The sequence below is a fragment of the Gopherus evgoodei genome, chromosome 2 (assembly GCF_007399415.2).
Source record: "Gopherus evgoodei ecotype Sinaloan lineage chromosome 2, rGopEvg1_v1.p, whole genome shotgun sequence".
Taxonomy (NCBI): domain Eukaryota; kingdom Metazoa; phylum Chordata; order Testudines; family Testudinidae; genus Gopherus; species Gopherus evgoodei.
The window spans coordinates 81,466,218-81,480,679 of record NC_044323.1 but is presented as its reverse complement, the minus strand read 5'-3'; the positions used below and the strand labels follow the sequence as shown (position 1 = coordinate 81,480,679).

At 42.0% G+C, this 14,462-nt stretch overlaps 1 protein-coding gene across 1 annotated transcript in view; it reads right to left on the bottom strand.

Moving 5' to 3' along the window:
* The window catches only part of SLC6A20 (solute carrier family 6 member 20), a 32,819-nt gene extending 25,869 nt beyond the window's left edge, over positions 1 to 6,950 (bottom strand). Inside the window, exon 1 of the mRNA XM_030551164.1 lies at positions 6,673 to 6,950. Within this exon, the coding sequence (XP_030407024.1) occupies positions 6,673 to 6,793 (121 nt within the window). The 5' untranslated portion in view covers positions 6,794 to 6,950. The remainder of the gene's footprint in view (positions 1 to 6,672) is intronic.
* Between the last annotated feature and the right edge of the window lie 7,512 nt (positions 6,951 to 14,462).

Sequence of the window (14,462 nt, the reverse complement as noted above, 5' to 3'; positions counted from 1 at the left end):
TTGCCCACCCCTGATCTAGACTCAAGCCACATCTCAGCACCAGGCCCAGTCTCCATTTGGGAATGTGGCTCACACCACATCCAAGGTTCATCAGAACAATCACGATATACCACTGTGTGGCCTTGTGTCTACACTAGGGCATTTTTACTGATACTTGGCAATCCTGGGGTGTTTTGCTAAACATTTCCTAGACTAGCTCTGACCAATGAGAATGTCACAGTTGTTCACTCTGAGCAGTATACAGTCTACAGGTATTAAAGTGTAACTAATTGCTACCCAAGCTGTTAAAGGGTAATGAGAGAGGTGATGAGGGGGAGAGGTTTATTTCACAGGCGTCCCTCTTAAAGGCCCAAGGAGTGCAGCACTGAAAAGGGGTAGGGAAAACCCCTCATCTCCACGAAGAATAGTGTGCCACATGGATACAGAGCCTCAGGTGGTGTAAATTGCTGTAGCTCTGCTGAAGTCACTAGGGATCTGACAGTTTGCAGCAAGACCTGTGGATCTGCCCCATGGCTTACTTGTGTGTACGCCACAAACTTTTTTTACAGCACAACATGTGCCCACTAAGTTTGCACATCCATACCTAACACAATGCCTCCCAGTATCTGTACTGCAGCTACCCCATAGCGCCTCAGTAGGGGATCGGATGCCACAAGGACATGCATACAGACCAACGCTAATAGCCCACAGGAAACTGTGCTCTTGGTTTGTCCTACTGTACAGACCTGGAAGGATGGAAGATTGGCCAATCCAGTTCCACAGACACAGCTAAGGGGGCCCTGTGCACAGAGCAAAATAAAAGCATTACGGCCTGCTCACAGGAGAACAGCCATGTACTGACTACGTTGCTGGCAAAGGGGACACACAATTAGCTGCCACAGGGTGAATTTTTGCTTCTGTCTTAACTAATTTGCCCATTCTGATGGCGTGAACAGAATGCACATTTGTGACTAATGCAGTGAGATTAGAGACAGATCGCTCCGCATGTACTGATCCTAAAAAGAAAACCTAAGTGGCTCTTACATTACAGCGAAACCCCACTACAAATGAGAGAAAGGCTCGAGCTACGGAACTGGGCTCTCACCATAGTTCGGGCTGGGTTTGGCTCTGGTGTTCTGGCAGCGAGGACATGGGGGAGGAGAGAAACTGAAAGGACCTGAGTCAGAAGGCAGTGGGCAGAACACAGAGAAAAAGGTGGGTGAGGAAGAAGGACATAAAAGAAAGGGCGGGTAACACCGCAGAAAAATGAAAAAGAAGGAGAAACAGTGAAATACAGGACAAGAAACACCAAGACACTGTAGGAGAAAACTAGGGGTGGGGATGGAGGGATGGGGGAAGTGAAAGAAAAGGAAGCACAAAGCCAAGGCAATGTTTGATTTTTAAATTAACTATAGAAAATCTAGTCCCTGAATACCCATAAAACAGGCTAGATTCTCTTTCTACCTGTAAGTTCCATTAAACTCAGGAGTGCTGGATTTTGTGAGCTGCCAAAAGGACATTACATGGTTGGTCTGCATCCTCCAATCCAGCCCTGGTCTGCCACCTCCACCCATGCATTACACTCTCTTCTCAAGCTCACCCTCCAGTTCTAACCCATGCTTCTGATTTCCAGCTCCTGCGTGGCTTCTATTCTCCACCCCCAGGGAAACTGCTTAAACTCCATGCCAGGCTGTACCTTTGCACGCCCCCTATTCCTGGTTCATTTGCCCTCTAGGCCCTAATTCTTAAATCCAGCCCTGCGTTCTGAAAGACTAACAAGATGCTGGGTCACTGTATGTGCAGTCACCATTACTGCTGATGTATGGGATTAAGGGGGTGTGGGGATATCATATGCTTCAGGGGAAAGACGGCTCAAAAATTGTGAAAACTGGCAAGAGATCAAAGAACAAAACTGTAGTGGATGTTGCTGAAGTATTACATGTTTTTATTTTCATAGGGTCTGATCCAAAGTCCACTGACGTTAAAAGGAGTCTTGTCCATTGACGTGAATGGGCTTTGGATCAGGCCCTAGTATGTTACTCTGTTCAACGAGGTAATGAGTATTAGAAAAAGCATAAGATTAAAGCGAAAGGCAATTAGCTAAAATTTTGCTAAGTGCATAGTTCGCCTGTACGCTCTCAGACCCAACACTGAAGACAATTTGTGTAGCTCTTGGTATTAGAATCCTATTGTTTTCAAGTACTGAGAGTTGGCAACTCTAACTGTCCTGCTAGTAAAATAATTTGGTTCTGTGCGGCGCTGTAGAGATTTTAAAGCTACAGTGGAATCATCAGTGCATGCTGAGCCAAACTCTGGTTATCCAACCACTGTATGTAAGGGGAAAGAGTGGTGATGATCTCTTCAGGCCCTACAGTCATGCCTTTAAGTGTATCAAAGTGTTGCTGGCATCATCAGATGGCTGATGCAGCACTGTCCTAGCCTGCAAATAAAAGTTAGCAGGTGATACCTCTCCATATGGTTTTGAGGTGGCAATCACGTGTCATTAAATAAATTACTTTCCCTGTAAGAGCTTTGCACATCAGGAAGATAATTACACTGACAATGGAAGAGAAGCTTTTGGTATTATAGATGGGGGAACAGGCGGATACATCTTCGGTGTGCATTTACCTGAGTCAGATGGAGCTCTTTCTTACTATCCCAACAGGGGACGCCACCAGAAGAAATCACTAATTGATGTTATACTGAATTTGGGAGTAATGGAGGCTAGAATAAAAGTGACCTCAGCAGGTAGGACTAGGAAGCTGCGTGTGGCAGTGTTTCTGATGCAGGTTAGCCCTCAGCACAGTGGCTGGAACTGGAACTCACTGGAATGGCTGTCTGCACATGCCCTTCCACATTCCATACTACCCCCAGTTTGGTCTGTTTCCTTTCCCCCATCATAACTCAACATAATGTGAGTCTTTCATTGATTGGTAGCTTATTTTGCTGACAAAGCCTTGCTTAGTTTCCTGAATCACATTGTCTGAGAGGTGCTGAGCACCCACAATGCCCATTAAAGTCTGTGGGAATTGGGAGAGCTCAACCCTGCACAGGATGTGACCTGTGCAGCACCGGAAGAAGCAGTAGCAGGGGGGAACTGCACTTACAAGTGTGAGCTGCTGACCAGCAAGGTTCCAGTGAGATAGCTGAGCCTACCCTGCAAAAAAACGGGGTACAAAAGGATATCTCAGCAAGGCCTGGACATTTAAAGAATAAGGCTACACCTGTTAATTGGGTTTTGATTGAAACCAGAAGCTCTAAAGTTCCTTAACTGGAGTCCCTCACTCTCAGACACTTTTACCAAGTCAGCTTTGTTTAGGATTGGCATGGTAAAGATCTCTGATTCACCCCAGTTCTTAAATGTAACTAATGGGGGCAAGGTGAGTATGTAAACTTGCAGGCTTGATCAAGTTCCCTGGATCCAACATTTAAATGCCATAAATTGCAGTCGGGCATTTATAGCTCATCAGAGAGGCAATATTGATGTGCTCACTCCCCGCTTTGTGTGTGAAACAGACAAGGTCTTTGCAAAGGGGAAGACAGACAGAAAGACAGGCAGACTTGGTTCCTTGCAGAGGGCAAAGAGGGGGAGGAACAGAGAGATTCTATTATAATGGAATGGCTCAACAGTACCATATGGTACTTGAATAGGGTGTGTCTCACTGTAGGTTTCTCCTGGAAAAAGCCCCGGCCTTTGACTTTGAGATCACCTCAGAAAGACCTGCTGACTAAGTCAAAACCAGATTTTTTTGAGAGGCCTTTCCTGGTTTTAACAGCAAGCCAAAATATTTACGTAAATATCTATTATTTGGAATTTAATCTCCAGCATTAACATTCCTTGCAATGGGCTCTGCTCAGCAATGAAAATGAATGCAATCTGCACAGTTACTCGCAATGAAGTTGAAATGAACACTGGGCAATAATCCGTATTATTCAGGGAATTAATTGTATACCTCCTGGCTATGCTTTTATTAACAAACCCTTTGTTTGCCTCTTATGTTAGATAACTCCCTTTCAAACTGTGGAGTTAGCAGAGACTTAACAGGCCTTACATATTCAGTGGGGACCTTTTATAACACCCTCTCAAACCCCATTGAACCCCCTAGGAATTTTGCTGTTGACTTCAAGGGGGTCAGAATCAGACCCTTTGTGAAGTCTTTTTTTTTCACCAGCCAGCTTCACTGTATCTGAATTTGCAGTTTGCCATGTTGTAACACAGTGACGTAATTAGGGACTTTTATTTTTCTTCACAACGAACAAGAGCTGGGGCAGAACCAAAAGCCCAGCTCCAAACCCCCCCCAACTTTGGATATGTTTGTATCCAAACTTTGCATCCAGCCCCTCTCTTTATAATGAGCTGAACCAAGATCCCATATCCAAACACCCTGTGAACTCTGGGGCAGCTCAGTTCTGGATTCAAAGTTAAACCTTGGGCCAGATCATCAGCAGATGTAAATCAGCATAGCTTCATTAAAGTCAGTGGTGCTCGGCTGATTTGTTCCAAATGAGGATCTGCCCCTCTGTGTCTTGGCCTGTATCTATTAAGTATGACTGTCCCTCTATCTGAGTTAACTATAAACAAGTTCCACTGTATCTTTAATTTGATAATCTCATTTATACATGGGTTAGCTGCCAAAGAACTGTCTTAAAAGCTAATAGGCATTTTAACTGATATGTTATTCAAACCACAGAAAAATAACTGCAATGCTCTCTAGAAAGAACTGGTTCATATCTGTGTTGCCTAGTTCAAGCCCTCTGGATAAAAGAGAGCATAAGCGGTGAATACATTTATGAGAAGGAAGATAATCGGTTTTAAAGTTTGGACAGCTATTATATCAGTTACCTGTGATAAGAACTTTTAGACTATGCTCTTCAGGGCAGGGAATGATTTTATTTTTGTGTTTCACCGTGTCAACCACATAGTCAGCCCTACACAATAATACTAATGGGGAAAAAATGCAGCAGTCAGCTGAAGTTATAAGGCTGTTCATTTAGGTCCCTGAAAACCATACTTTGCAGAAAATCCATGTTGTTGTGTGGTGGGGTTGTTTTTTTTCCTCTTTGGGCTGGAGGCATTGATCAAAGGTACACTTGTGTGTTATATCACTTTCACTGTCTGTGCTATAAAGATTTACAGCTGCAGGGCTAGATAAGAGAAACTTAGCAAGCTAATCTTGTTACAGTAGAATAAAAAGCCTCATACTTGAGTCTAAGTGCCCTTTAGAACATCTCTGCTGGGGCGAACAGGCAAATGGTCTGCAATGAATTGGACACAATTTATAAATCTGTACATAATGTGCAATTAAATTTTTTAAAAAATATTAAAAGCCAATGTTCTGGCATCACTTTCAAGGAGGAGGCAGCCTTCTGAAACATTTGTAACTGAGAATCCAGCAGGAATTACAGATCATCTCTCTAGCTAATATACCCTGGTTTACGTTTCTATATAGCATCAACCACTTGCAGTATTTAAATGTGAAGTCAGGCCCGGATCCAAAGCCCATTGAAATAAATGGAAAGAATCCCACTGACTTCAGAAAGCTTCGGACCAGGCCCTTATGGCATAGCTAATCTAATCTACCTAGAAATTAATTTAAACAATTGCTCCAGCCCCCAGCACTGAGTGCCTTGTGCAAGTGGGTTTGAAACTTGGGTTTGAACCAAAGTTAAAAAAAGAGTTTAAAATCTGCAAACAGTTTTCCTCTTGGGAAGAAAAAGGGTGACGGGTGGAATGAACCAGATGTTACAGGTGCTAGGGATTCAGGTTCTACAGTGATGGATGCAGCATAAAGAAACTGAATAGAATTGTCCTAGGAACCTTATGGGAGCTTCTTTGAGGCTAGTCACAGTAGGTATTTGCCTATTAGAACTGGTGGCAAGTTTTCTCTGTAATTAACCTAATAATCTGATCTTTGATTTCCAAGTGCAGAAAAGCAACTGACTCTGTCTAGTTCTGACTTTTTTTGTTTAATTGGGAGTGGGTGAAAAAACAGCATCCCAGCTAGAGAACTCTTTTTGAACCAAAACCAGTTTAATCTACATTTCCAAAGCCTCTTGTGAGATTTTAGCTGTAGCAATCCTGGCGCCTAAGGGGTTTCTGCCAACTTCCAGGCCACTTTGCAGCCAAGTTATCAACCCTTTAAAATTAAGCCTTATATAACAGAACTGCATTAACAGCAGCAGTTTGAATGGCTATTATTAATCCCTTAATTAAATCAATGTAAATCTCTTTCCTTCTCAGTAGCATTTTTGGATCCAAATATGTAAACCTATAAGGAACTGAACCAGCTTCTGATGCCATGAAAGTAATTTAGCAGGGGAATTAAAAAATCAGCACCATAGGAACCGTCTCTCTTATACAAAACAGTGTTCCTCCTTGTGTTTTCAGAGCTCAGTTGGGAAGGAAGAGTATTGTATTGAATTGGGGCGGTAATCAGGAAAAGGGTTACATGCCAGACAATGGAAAGCAATGTGAAATAAAATAAAGCTGTATAATGTCTCTTTAGCTAGAGATGGTCTGCTGATACATTTTATGTCTCTTGCTTACATAAGCAAAAGAACTCCCACTTCACTGAATATAAAAACAGATCAGATGGATGGGATACTGACATGCACATACTTCTGGTATAAAAATATTTAACATTCCATGTCTGTATCCTTCTGAGAGGGAATCAAGAAACAAACTGCACTTACCTCCTCCGTACATCTGACATAAATATGGAAATCTCCAAACATTTCCCAGGCCCACTGCATAAGAAATGCAGGCAAAAACAAACTGTAAGGGATTGCCCCATAATGGCCGGGGTTTTTCCATTTGCACTTTCAAGCACAGATTTCAGCAGAGGGTTCCTGACTTCACTCCTTCAGATGCTCTTCAAAGCCCTGCCTGAGACTCAAAGCCAACCCAACTGAGAGGGGAGTATGTTTGCCAATTGCTGTCAAGCTTTTTAATTACTAATCTTATTAACAGGCACACAGTGAAGTAGGAATGCTGGTAAATAGATTATAGACACATGCACACACACACAGAGAACTATAAAATGGGCACTTTGGGTGAACAGTTGCTTGGCTTTCAACTTGCATTGGAAGGATCTGAATTAAGGTTTTTAATTTGGCTGAATGCTGGGCTGATCTTGAAATCAGAAAACATTTTCGGCTGCACATGGCTGAAATGACTTTGAAAGCTGGAAAATCCTCATTATTTAAGGTTTGCCACCAACCCGTGATGTGTTCCTTTGGGAGTAGTGTGCATGGCTCAAGGCGAGAGAGTAGGCCATTTCGTATTTACTGATTCATAAGCAAAGTCTCCACACAATCAGGGTTTGTTTAAATACACGCATTTGTCAGCTTCCAAGGTGGAGATGACCTTACCGAAATGTGCAAATGCCTATCCCAACATATCTCAGGTTGCAGTCACTCAGGTCTGATGGCCTCTATGAAATCAGAAAGGTGGTCTCCTAGTGGAGAGAGTCCACATCACAAAAGCTGCTAACTGCTGGCCCTCTTGCTGAGATGAATAGGTCTGAATAGATGTGGAGACTAAAGGTGTCTAAAGATGGTCTTAACGTAGTCCTTTCAGGTCAGGACTAGTGGGGGGTTGGGGTGAAGCAGTATAAGAAAGCTTGCCTTGGTGCTAAATCTGGTGTACTTACTCTGTGGCTAAATAGAGGACTTTGGTCTCCAAGTCTGTCATCAGCCCTAAAAATCTACCCCCAATTTTAAATACTTTGCATTTAAAATAAGAAAAGCAAAAAACCCACAAGTGTAAGCTGTACTTGAAAATTGTGGTCAAGATCCTCAGCTGCTGTATATCAGCATAGCTCCGTGAAGATCTGGCTTCTTTCTCACAGGCTAAACTTTCACACGCTTCTAAAAGTTTTGTCTCAGCAACAGGGTCTGTGTAGTTATGCTTACTCTTATAGTTCAGTGTTTATTTTATTTTCCATTGATTTGAGCAAGTTAAATGTTCTCCAAATAATGTTTTTATTTGTTTGATTCAACTGACCACAGGCAGCTATCTAATACTCTGGATGATTTTAGTGATCTATATAGGGACCAGATCCTCCAGCCTGATGGAGCTGCACACAGCAGAAGACCAGAGTGGGGGCAAAAGTGGTTTTGGGGACCACAGATCTGGTCTCCAAATCCTGATGCTGAGCTGCACTGGATCCGTGGCATGAGTTACACTATCCTGAGGCCAGCTCTATCTTGCACTAGCTACACTGAGCCCCAAGAGGCTATTCCAGTCGTCAGAGGTGCCAGCAGGATGAATACACTCTGGTTCCTTCCCCTTTCTCTTTGTCATGCTTCCTATGTGGAGTCAGCAGGGATGGCAGTATTGGAGCCAGTATGATAGTTCTATGCTGCTGGAGGATTGGTGTGTGTGAATCCTTAAGCAGTAGGTGAATCTAGTTTTAGGGCTGTTTTGTACTGCCAGAGGTGAGACAAGAATTTGGTCCATACAGATATACTGTATACTAATTATATGTTAATTAAAATTACTATATAACATGAATTGCATATTATCATCTGCATTGTTTTACATATATAGCGGGTTCTCTCTCACTCACTTTACACAGACCAACACCACTAATCTCGTTTCCCCAGGAAACAAAGCTTGAACTTGCAGTAAACTTGAATTTCTCAGCGCTGTAAAGGCATGGGCTGTGAAGTTTGATGGAGGCATAAGGTCACAGAAATGCTCTCTCTGATCTGTTTAGAATTAGATGCTTTAGGTGCCTCCTCAACTCTTACGGCTGGGCTGTAGAATGTGAATTGGACCTTAGTCTACCGAAAATGTTTTAAATAGGGTTGTCAATTAATCGCAGTTAACTCACTCGATTAACTAAAAAAATTAATTGTGATTAACCGCACTTATAACAGTAGAATACCAATTGAAATTTATTACATATTTTTGGATGTTTTTCTACATTTTCAATATTGATTTCAATTACAACACAGAATACAAAGTGCACAGTGCTCTTTTTATATTATTATATTTTATTACAAATATATGTATGGTAAAAATGATAAACAAAAGAAATAGTATTTTTCAATTCACCTCATACAAGTACTGAAGTGCAATCTCTTTACCATGAAAGTGTAACTTACAAATGCAGATTTTTTTGTTGGTTACATAACTGCACTCAAAAACAAAACAATTTAAAACTTTAGTGTCTACAAGTCCACTCAGTCCTACTTCTTATTGTGCCAATCGCTAAGACAAACAAATTTGTTTACATTGACGGGAGATAGAGCTGCCTGCTTCTTATTTACAGTGTCACCTGAAAGTAAGAACAGGCATTTGCATGGCACTTTTGTAGCTGGCATTGCAAGGTATTTACATGCCAGCTATGCTAAACATTCATATGCCCCTTCATGCTTCGGCCACCATTCCAGAGGACATGCTTCCATGCTGATGATGCTTGTTAAAAAAATGCATCCATTAAATTTGTGACTGTACTCCTTGGAGGGAGAATTGTATGTCTCCTGCTCTGTTTTACCCGCATTCTGCATATATTTCTTGTTATAGCCGTCTGGGATGATGACCCAGCACATTTATTTTAAGAACACTTTCACAGCAGATTTGACAAAACATAAAGAAGGTACTGATGTGAGATTTCTAAAAATAGCTATTGCACTCCACCCAAAGTTTAAGAATCTGAAGTGCCATCCAAAATCTGAGAGGGACGAGGTGTGGTGCATGCTTTTAGAAGTCTTAAAAGAGCAACACTCTGATACAGAAACTACAGAACCCAAACCACCAAAAAAGAAAATCAACCTGTGGTGACATCTGACTCAGCTGATGAAAATGAACATGCATCAGTCTGCACTGCTTTGGATCGTTATGAAGTAGAACCATCATCAGCATGGAAACATAGCCTCTGGATTAGTGATTGGAGCATAAAGGGACATATGAATCTTTAGCACATTTGGCATGTAAACATCTCGCAGCGCCAACTACAACAATGCCATGCGAATGCCTGTTCTCACTTTCAAATGACATTGTAAACAAGAAGCAGGCAGAATGAGCTCCTGCAAATTGTACCCAACCTTGTTTGTCTGAGTGACTGGCTGACCAAGAAGTAGGACTGAGTGGACTTGTAGGGTCTAAAGTTTTACATTGTTTTATTTTTGATTTCAGGTTTTTTTGTGTACATAATTCTACAATTGTACGTTCAACTTTTATGATAAAGAGATTGCACTATAGTACTTGTATGATGTGAACTGAAAAATAATTGTTTATAGTGCAAATATTTGTAAGCAAAAATAAATATAAAGTGAGCATGGTACACTGTCGTATGTGTTGTAATTGAAATTAATATATTTGAAAATGTAAAAATATTTAAAATAAATGGTATTCTATTGTTGTTTAACAGCGCAATTAATCACAATTTTTTTAAATCGCTTGACAGCCCTATTTTAAATGCTTAATATATAACTCAAGGGCTTCTCACACAGCTAGGGTACTTCTCTTTGCCATGGATATCTTGGGATAGGAGGAAGAAAGAATATTTCTTCGTTTCTCTAACAAACAACAACAAAATGAGTTTGCTTTGGGAATTAATGCTATGCCAGCTGTAAGGACAATCTTGCCTGAAAGAAAATATATACTGGGTCTCATCAGAGAGAGCTCCTAACTTTAAAATCTCCCCTGCAAGAGATGGTAGCTATTGGGAAGACCATTTTGATGGACAGGGGTACATACTGGGATCCAAAGATTGTTGCCTCTGATTCGGTGGGAGTAGAATCAGGGTAGTTGCCTTATAGAAAGGCTTAATGTGAGAATATTTCCTGAACACACTGAGAACATATTAGACTCATAGACTCATAGACTCTAGGACTGGAAGGGACCTCGAGAGGTCATCGAGTCCAGTCCCCTGCCCTCATGGCAGGACCAAATACTGTCTAGACCATCCCTAATAGACATTTATCTAACCTTCTCTTAAATATCTCCAGCGATGGAGATTCCACAACTTTCCTAGGCAATCTATTCCAGTGTTTAACTACCCTGACAGTTAGGAACTTTTTCCTAATGTCCAACCTAAATCTCCCTTGCTGCAGTTTAAGCCCATTGCTTCTTGTTCTATCATTGGAGGCTAAGGTGAACAAGTTTTCTCCCTCCTCCTGATGACATCCTTTTAGATACCTGAAAACTGCTATCATGTCCCCTCTCAGTCTTCTCTTTTCCAAACTAAACAAACCCAGTTCCTTCAGCCTTCCTTCATAGGTCATGTTCTCAAGACCTTTAATCATTCTTGTTGCTCTTCTCTGGACCCTCTCCAATTTCTCCACATCTTTCTTGAAAATGCGGTGCCCAGAACTGGACACAATACTCCAGTTGAGGCCTAACCAGCGCAGAGTAAAGCGGAAGAATGACTTCTTGTGTCTTGTTTACAACACACCTGTTAATGCATCCCAGAATCATGTTTGCTTTTTTTGCAACAGTATCACACTGTTGACTCATATTAAGCTTGTGGTCCACTATGACCCCTAGATCTCTTTCTGCCATACTCCTTCCTAGACAGTCTCTTCCCATTCTGTATGTGTGAAACTGATTGTTCCTTCCTAAGTGGAGCACTTTGCATTTATCTTTATTGAACTTCATCCTGTTTACCTCAGACCATTTCTCCAACTTGTCCAGATCATTTTGAATTTTGACCCTGTCCTCCAAAGCAGTTGCAATCCCTCCCAGTTTGGTATCGTCCGCAAACTTAATAAGCGTACTTTCTATGCCAACATCTAAATCGTTGATGAAGATATTGAACAGAACCGGTCCCAAAACAGACCCCTGCGGAACCCCACTTGTTATACCTTTCCAGCAGGATTGGGAGCCATTAACAACTACTCTCTGAGTATGGTTATCCAGCCAGTTATGCACTCACCTTATAGTAGCCCCATCTAAATTGTACTTTCCTAGCTTATCTATAAGAATATCACGCGAGACCGTATCAAATGCCTTACTAAAGTCTAGGTATATCACATCCACCGCTTCTCCCTTATCCACAAGGCTCGTTAGTGTGGAGACTCGGCCTTTTAGCTTGGACATTCTTATACCCATGATAAGACACAGCTGGAGAAACTTGGGGCTACGTTTCATTTGCTGAAATGTGATAATTTGTGGAATTTTCCTAGCAACTAGGTTAAATTCTTTTTGCTGCCTTCTTTCTAGAGTTCAGTAGAGTGTTAATCAACTTGCGTATCCATTTTTGTATAAGTGTCTTCTTTCAAATGCCAGGCTGCTAGGCTGAGTCTGTCTGGTTGTGCAAAGAGAATTGGTCCTTACACTAGCCGATCATCTCTGTGAGGTCAAGATATCAGGTAGTATGACATGAGGATAATCAGGCCTGAGGACCATGGCCTGTTAAGCCAGAACAGCACGATTAGTTTCAGTGTTAGTCCCTCCTTTATCTTCTGTATAGGTGTGGGGAATAGCACAAAGGATGGGAAGATTATAGCTGAGACCTTAGCCCACTTTGATAGAAATTGGTCATCATCTCAGATCCCTGGTCTTGATATCTGGAGAGAGGCTACAGGATGCTTATTGTTCTTTTCAGAGTAAAGAGGTTAATTGCTGACAATGAGTGAGGATAGTTCGGGACCTAGAGCCGGGTTCTGTTTGTTCCTGATACTCTGAGGCTAGAAATAAGGTGGAACTGGCCCTTCAATTCCTTGTAAAAGGGCATTGGGTCATCTCACTCCAATCTGAAGGATGACTTCTTTCAAATCTTTTTAACCATTATTGAATTTTAATTTTGATAACAATTTTGATAAGTTTCAATAACATTTTTGAGAAAATTTAAAAAATTCAATTAAAATTTTTTGAAAAATTGAAAATTGGGTTTACTTTTAACCCTGCAAAATGGAATTAACTTTGAAATTTCAAAATGGCTCACGATCTTTGTTTCTAAATTAACTTGCTCTTGTAGGCATTTTCTCCCAAACTGAGGCAGTCTGGAGAGAGGGGGCGGGATTTACTGTAGATGGGGTTGGCTGCGTGTCAGACCAATTGTTCTGAAATGGCTGAGGGACTTACTGACTTTGCCTCTTATTCATTTGTCTCAGCTACCATTAGCAAAGTGGTATTCTCTCATTCTAGTCCTGGGACTGCTTCAACTGGCTGTGTGATGTGGACTCTTTTCTATAGTGTCTGTTCAGGGCGGGGATTATATATCAACATTTTTGAGGAATCTGTGATTTGGCTTTCTGAAAAATTTTCCACCACAATACTAAGAGCCCCACAAACTGATTTGCTTGGGTGTCCACCTTCAGTAAGGGAAGCCCCATATGCCTGCTATTCTAAGGGAGAATAGGAGGGTATGCCTGTGTGCAAGTGTACAGAAAAATGCTGTCAGTGACATTTCTCAGAGCACAGCCCTTAGGCTGTGAGGGATCATATCCGCAGTAGCATCCCCCTTAGCATTCCTGTAAAAGCACGAGGCGGCTGCAGACGCTATTAAAATGTCAGATGACACCTCATAATTCTTAGTGATAAAAAAAATCTCCCCCAGGGACAATAGCTATGTCTATACCACCTTTGGCAGTGACACCAACTGTGGACTGGGACTTACGAATGTTGAGAAAAATCTCACAGCCTTATAAAACAAAAGAGAATTAGAGGGCTGGAAAGAAGTAAATGCTGGGCTGATGGGCCCTTTAAATCCTGCTTGTTCTTCTGCATCTAGACTACTCACTTTCCCTCTCTTTTGTCCCTCCAAAGCCGGCATCTGGGGAGAGGATGAGGAGGTGGTCAAGCATAGCAAACTGCAGCAGTGGCTACAGACTTTAGCTTGACGGACAGGGCATGACAACTTGCAGTGTCAGCCGCAGTGGGTCATGACAATCCTCAGCAGCAATATCTGAGGGATGTGAGCCTGGTGCTTTCCCTGTCTTTTGGGTGTGGATGCAAGTTCTATTTCTCTTTTACGAGCATGAGGAGGGATATGAGAGGAGCTATCTAGGGCAGAACTCCTGAACACAGGTTCAGAGCACCCTGAAAGAGTTGATCAGATTCTGTTTAAATGCACACACCGTAGTTAGCCCTCCTCAGAAGAATTCCTTTTTTCTTTCTTTCTCTCTTTAGCTCTTTGCTATTTAGCTGCTCCAGGAGGAAGGCTGAAATCAAGCTTAGGGATCAATCCAAAAATATTTCAAATCCTTAGGGATTGCCCTGCCCTCAGAGCCTGGACTCCATCGTGCCTCCTCCTGCTCAGAGATCTGATTCAGAGTCTCTCAAGGATAGGGCTAGGGTTTGAGGATGAGCTCCTCAGAAGACTGGTTTGCCCAGGAATGGGAGGTCCCAAGCAGGGCACTACCTCTCAATATTACATATGGTCCACATGGGTCAGGTGTTTCCCCTTGAAGTCCCTACCTGGGATACCAGTAGGTATGCCCTAGGAACCTGCTATAGCAAGTGGCAGCAGCGGACAGGGAACCAAAGACTCTTTACCTCCCTCTCTGGTGTTAGCAGTATTGGTCTTGTG